General features: G+C 41.7%; 1 protein-coding gene across 2 annotated transcripts in view; it reads left to right on the top strand.

Moving 5' to 3' along the window:
* The first annotated feature begins 333 nt into the window (after positions 1–333).
* Positions 334–6,986, top strand: part of COL5A2 (collagen type V alpha 2 chain) — a 97,973-nt gene continuing 91,320 nt past the window's right edge. The window contains exon 1 of one of the 2 annotated variants that reach the window (XM_066322514.1): positions 334–579. In XM_066322514.1, the coding sequence (XP_066178611.1) occupies positions 483–579 (97 nt within the window). In that variant the 5' untranslated portion in view covers positions 334–482. Of the gene's footprint in view, positions 583–6,986 lie in introns of both variants that reach the window. The other variant, XM_066322513.1, reaches the window with a different exon arrangement.

The following is a 6,986-nucleotide window of genomic DNA, read 5'->3' as shown; positions in this document are numbered from 1 at the left end:
TGCGCTGGGTGTGGTAAAACCGGAGCTTTCTCTTCCTGACAGCTTCTTAAAACTCTGCTTTTGCTTGCCGAATAAATGGTCCTGAAAAAGCACATGCACTGCACGGCAGCAGGGAAATATCCTGCGAGTGTGCTCGTAAAGAGAAAAGTTCAAGGAGGAGTTGAAGCCAGCTCTGATTCGGTTATTTACCATCAATCAGACTGTTGCTTGGCAGGGAGTGGATGATTAGGAGCCTGAACGAGCTGAAAAGGGGCAGGAAGAAAGTGGAGGCAGCATTCTTCCTATTTAAAGCTGCATCCCCTGAAAGGGGTGTTTGCAGACTGCGCTGGAGCTGGTGCTGAAAGGAGGGCTCGCAGGCTTTGTCCTGGTCCTGATGCGGAAAGGCAGAACGACTCCTCAGCTGGCTTCATGGTGCTAAAATAACCCTACGATTCTACACTTTTTGCTGCCCAGGGAGGATACATGTCTAGTATCTAGGCATTATGGCAGTTTTGGTACAAACGAGAACTTTTTTCATCCTCGCTGCTTTATTAGGCCGATTTGTCACCATAAAAGCGCAAGAAGTGGAGGAGTATGAAGGTGGTGAGTTTCTCTCTACCTCTAAAACAGCTATCATAATCCCCCTCTCTTTGCATGCAGTGTGTTTATTGTGTGATTTGGCTAATAAGCGGAGTGGAAAGCTTCTGAGGTACGAGAGTAAGAGTTTTTCTTTCGTGTATTGCGAAGGGGGCAGAGAGGGGTTTGCGCTGCGGGTTTCTGAGCGGAAGCCCGAGGTTCGCGGCGCTCGCTGCGGGCACAGAGCGGGAGCGGCGGTCAAAGGCCAAGTGCTGCCGCGGGGCGCCCGGGCTGAGCCCCCGGCCCGGCGGGGCTGCGGCCGCTGGGAACTTCCCAACAAAAGAAAGGGCGGCTGGAGGACAGCTGGGCAAGCGAGCCGGGGGAGTAAACACCGAATCCTCGCAGGGTGGAGTCGTTTGCGCTGAACTCTACATCTGCTTTCTCACATTCTTTGTTTTAGAGAAATACAGAAGCGTAGATTCTCCCTTTTTTCACCCCTCCCCCTTTCCTCCTTTTCTTTTCATTTTCCTTTCTTTCCTTCTCCGGCTGGTTTCCCCCCAGGCTCTTGCGGAGGGTGGCACCGAGGCTGCCCTCCGGCCGGGGCTGGCGGAGCGGGGCAGCGGCGTTCGGGGCGAGCTCCGTGCGGGCAGCACCGCTGGCGAGCTGCGAGCCTCTGCCGCCCAACCTGCGCTGCTTGGTAGCCGTTCGTGTTTCAGATCATTGCAATGCCTGCCAGAGAGACGCTGATGGTCAGGAGAAGGCGTAGGGACTGCGCTCTTTCGGCAGTCGGGATGGATCTGTGTTGATTTCCTGAAATGTGAGCGGGCTGGTTGTGGGACAGTCTGGAGCTGTTGTGCTCCTCAGCTGTACTTCCTAGGCTTCTTATATGTAACACTGGCTTCTTTTCCGAATTGTGCCCTAGAAAGGGATTTTGTAGGGCATTCCAGCACATTGTATGATGTACCCTACAATGCAGTTCGCGCTTACTTTATCTTGGATTTTTAAGAGCGTAATTTTTCTTGCAACTGAACTTCTCTGGTAATACGCTGGATTGCGTAAGTGAGGAGGAGTCAAAGGCTGATGAATAAACCAGTAGAATATTTCTGAAACTTTTGTTCTACAAAGCAAAATGAGACTGTCCTGCCCGTGCACAGCTGTGTAAGGAGTCCCACAGAGGGGGCACTTTATATAAACTTGTGAGTATAAGTCATATACTTGCCATAAAGAGAGGCATATATTATGCATTTTTCAGCTACATGTAATACCAAAGAAAACGCTTGTGAAAATACTGACTTCGTTTTTGGCATCCACTTAATAAAATTTATAGCTTTTTGCCTGTTTGAAGAAAATTGCAGAAATTATGTGAGTTTTCTGTGGGGTTGTTAAAAGTCATTTATTAGATTGTTGGAATTAGGGAAATTATGGGATAAGCCAGTAACGTAGCAACACGTTCTGGGATGCATTTTCCATGTGCTGATGGCTGAGGCAACTGAGAGGTACATGTAAGTCAGAGAGCAAAGTATCTAGTAATAAATCAGTGACATCTGTTTACGCTTACATCACTTACTCATCTTCCTGTTGGAGAATTAATAGCTTTTGTCTACTATACATAACCTTTCCCAATGTTCATTATATTAAAAGAAAACGGAACCCTGTCCTGTTTTAGTGTGATGTGAGGGTTGGTGCAGTGAACATAGACGTAGGGTGCCTTCTACACACTGGTCTGGTTGAATTGCATAAGAAAGGGATTTCACCTTTCATTTAGTTCCTGATTGAAGCTTACAAATGCCAAAGAGTGGGCAGGTTTTACTCTTAGTTTGTCTTGGGTTTGGTATGTGTGTGGAGGTCTAACATCAGTCAACACTGTATTTTAATGCAGTCTGTAGAGCTGCTTCATTTCTCATTCGCTTATGTACTACTTGAATAAAGGTACTGCCAGATAAACAAATGTCAGAGGTATCTGGGAAAGCACTTCAGGAAGTGTGGATTAGAAAAAACTATCCAACTTTCTGAAAGGACATAAACCAGTGTTGTACCAGTCATTTTTCATGACAATCCTAGAAAAAATAAGGGTTGGATACTGCTTGTCAACTTTAGACACAGTGGCAGAAAGAAATGTGGTAGTATGTTACAGAATTTATAAGGGGGATTGATATTGATAAATAAGTTGGATATAATAAAGCAGGTAATATGGTAAAAACCCTTAATGAAAGAACTGTAATATTTCTTCAAACCAAACATACTGCTTAACAGTAATTTTTTTGGCACTTACCATTGCTGTGCTTTTAAGTAATGCCAGTTTCTTTATTATTTTTTTTTCTCTTGAAGCCATTGCAGATTGATCTGTTCTGCTCAAGAGCACTTGGCTGGTAGTGCTACATTGTGCATGTGCTTAAAATGTATGTAAAAATGTGAAAACACTTCCAAACCTAGTACAGCAAAATTGGTCGTTTTGAGACTGTTTAAATGTGCCTATTTAAAAGTTTTTTATCAATAAGGTCAGTGCTACAAAATCCTAGAAGGACTGAAAGATCCTTGTTTTAATTTCTTTGTAGAGACCTGCTGTAGTTCAGAAATGCAACAGGATAAAAAGGGCCCAGGAGGTGACTGAAATTTTGAGCTGTTTTAATGCCGAAAACCTGAAAGCTCTCAATCTTTGTTACAGGGTTTTCCACACAACTCTGCAACCCTTCCTCTTTCTCTAGGGCTTGGGATACAGGGAACTACTAGCAGAAGCAGGGTGTGCTTCTGGGGTCCTTTCCCATCTCCTTGGGAGTGTAAAAGTTTTTTTTTTAAAAAATAAATTAGAAATGCACCTTTAGTGGAAAATCAGTATGCTTGAATCAGGTTTGAAATTGTGGGAATCACCTTGTTCAAGAAGAATTGTCTGTGCAAATTGCATGTGAGCATGGCAGTGGTGGTTTATTGCCACCATCTCCCATATTTCTCTTCAGTCTTATACTTGCCTTTGGTTCTCATCAGTTTTTGCAACGTATCTTTGTCTGAATTATATTTTCCTGTCTGCCTGTTGAGGTGTCAAACCTCCTTCAGCTGAGATCAGTGTGAGCCCTGGTATTGATTTAAATGTATCTAATTTGCCTTGTTTGACAGTGTGAACTAGGGAAAAAAAATGGTCGTTGTTCTTTGCCTTTTTGAATTCTCAAGGTCTTTTGTTTTATCTGGAAGCCATGCAAGGGAGACAGGAGAGTGGACTGACCTTGGAGACACAAACAGCTCAGCTGATGGAATTGGGGCTATTAATTGTGTCCATTATCTTCTCACTGATACTGTCTTTAGGGGGATAAGATGATGTTACATTGCACAGTCCCCAGAGTGGAGCAAGTGTTGGGAAGGACAAGTGAAAGTCCTCTGTAGCTATGAGAAAGTAAGAAAGTTATTGAGTATCTGTGCCAAATGCTTCTTTAGATTTTATGGGTCTTTCCTCTATGTAAAGAGTCTTCAGAGCTCCTAAGGGAAATGATATTGTATGATTCTATATGAAAGTGGAAAAGCACCCCTGTTTTTACAATTGTCACAATTTTAATGAGATCTGATAATACTTAGAATTACGGAATTATTGTGTAGGTTGGAAAAGACCCTTAAGATCATTGAATCCAACTGTTTGCACAGCGCTGCTTCAGCAGATTGATACTCCAGCTCAGCTTGATGTTGGCTGTGAACTTGCTGGGATCCCCTTATGTGGATCATTGGCAAAGATACTGAACAGGACTGGGCCCAGTACTGAGGAGGACCACTGGTGACCAGATGCCAACTGGATTTAACTCCATTCACCACCAGTCTTAGGGCTTGGCCATCCAGACAGTTTTTTTACCCAGTGGACAGTGCACCCATCCAAGCCATGAGCAGCCAATTTCTCTGGGAGAATGCCATGGGAAACAGTGACCAAAGCTTTACTAAATTCCAGGTAGACAACATCCCAGCTGTTTCCTTATCCCCATTAGTGGTCACCTTGTCATAAAAGAGTATCAGGTTGGTCAAGCAAGACCTGCTTGTCATAAAGCCATGTTGGCTGGGCCTGATCCCCTGGTTATGCTGTATTCATGCTTTTTTTTTTCCTCAAAAAGTTCCAGATCCCCAGATTGTTCTCTTATGTCAGTACCTCTGCTTTCTTAGTGAGAAAGCCTGTATGTGTATGTGTGTGCATGTAGATATATATGTTTGGGGGTTTTAGCATAGGAAATAATTCAAAAATAGAAATTAATATAGCTCTAAACAAGCAGCAAATGGGAATCCAGTATATATTAGACAAAGTCATAATTCTGTGGGGTCTAACTCATTGATTTGGAGTCTTTGGGGTTGACTTTCCTGACTGTAAAAGTGAGGGAAGGATACTCTACACAAAAATTTCTACAAGAAGATTCTTTGAGAGGATTCCTTCTGTTCAGCCTGAGTGAAACTTTTCTCACAATTATGGAATACATAAAATTGAGGGTCTTGTTAAACTATCCACATCGACTTGTAGTTTTTTTGGAAAATACTTTGTGATTGAAGAGTAACTGCATGCTGTGTTTGTTAGTGTAGTCTTTTTTCCCCCATGATGTTTACAAATATGGATTATTGCCATAGAAACCAAATGGTCATTTCATGACTCATGGTTTGACATGCTCAGTCTTCATTTCTTGGTGTGATCTTTTCATCTGTGCAATTTGTTTTAGTGTGATAACATTCTATCAGCTTGATTTTTTCATGCAAAACAATAGTTAAACAGGAGTAAGGTAGTTAAAAATAAGTATTTTTTTTTAATTTGCTAATGCTTTGGAAGTTTCAGAAAAAAAGAAATTTCTACCAAATCCCTTGACTGATGATAAATGCTCCTGGGAAACCCTGCTTAAGATCAACTCTTGGTGTTGAAGTTGTGTTTGCTATTGGGTAAACTCTAAGTTGTGGTGTTTCTGTGGTTAGAATTAAAAGTGGTCAACTTGCCACTTGGTTTTTGGTGTTTTTTGAGAAAAGATACACAGATTTTTGTGTGTATAAGCAGGGAAGCAGAAACTGCAAAGGCAGATCTTCATGCAACAATATAATCCCTTAAAAAAACTGAACAGATGTTCGTGGCCTGTATACAACTATTTTTCCATATACAGAGGAAGGCAACAAGCTCAGTGCCAAGAAATAACAAAGTAATAAAAAATAGTCGAAATTCCAGCTGGAGGCATGTGATCCGTCCTTATATGTGCACTGTTTCACTTATGTTTGTCATTGTGACCCTGCACATTTTTGCATGTAAAGTCCTGATATAAATTACTCAGGAATTTTTCTTAGAATAAATCGAAGTGTTAATCCAGTGGATTCTCAGTTGAGTCAGGGAAGAGAGGCTAGACTTGCACTTCAGTTTGTCTAGACAAACCCCCCATTCTTAATATAACCAAGGCAAACCCAAGTATCCTCTAATGTAAAATGAATAAATTAATCAGATTAACTTGGAATTTCAGTTTTTGACAAAGGCTTCTTGGAGTTTGAACTTTCAGAGCACGAGGAAGGATTGTTATGCTGCCTGAAATCTCAAGCTGCAACAGACCCACCTTGTTCGACCATCTTTGAATGCCCTGGTGAGGCTGTCATGTGCAGAGAGTCAGTATGGTTTGAACTGGAATGTAGGATGCATTAACTCCGAGGTTAATGAAGAAAATGTATTTCTTTCCATGGTATAAAATGAGAAACCAGATAGTTTCAAGCTGGAGAAAAATGGCTCACAATTCGTGTAACGCTTAGAGGAACAGAGGTACCCCAGGGGGTGGCATCATGTATTGTTTACTCCATTTATGTAATCAGTGCATTGTGTGCGTACAAATAATACTGTTTTTCTAGATTTTTTTTTTTTTTTTTTTGGTCATGGGTTGTTTTGGAATTCCCCTAACTTTAGAGAAATTTGAAGAGTTAGTGCTGTTCCTAAACTATGAGAAAGGATAAACCAGTGGTACTGACTTTAGGAAGCAAGACAGTTATTTTCATATAAATGGGTACTTTATAATTTGATTTATAATTATGGAAACAGTAACGTGCTGGAAGCTTTGGATGATGATAAAGCCTTGATACTGTGGTAATTAAAATATCCAAACCGTTGCTTACAATTATCTCCTCTTAGTAAGCAACATACATTTTTCATAGCCTGCTGTGCTGTCTTTTATTCTTGCAGTGAGAAACAATTCCATTATTCCACTATCCCACCCGCATTTGCTGCAGAAAGGTCATGTGTTATATAAGCATGAAGACTAAGAATGATTGTCAGAGGGCCAGTGGTGGGATGCTCTCTGTTCTAGTAGCTCCTATTTACGCAGACCCTCGGGATTCTGTTTGTATCTGCTGCTGAAGATAGGTCTTGTCTTTGGAGATCTGTCCTGAGGTTGTTCCTTTGCCATACTGCTGCCAGCTGAAACGTGATTGGAACTTTGGAGACTTTGCATTTTTCT

The sequence above is a fragment of the Sylvia atricapilla genome, chromosome 7, assembly GCF_009819655.1.
Source record: "Sylvia atricapilla isolate bSylAtr1 chromosome 7, bSylAtr1.pri, whole genome shotgun sequence".
Lineage (NCBI taxonomy): Eukaryota > Metazoa > Chordata > Aves > Passeriformes > Sylviidae > Sylvia > Sylvia atricapilla.
Note: the sequence above shows the minus strand (reverse complement) of the source record. Positions and strands in the feature narration are given on the sequence as shown.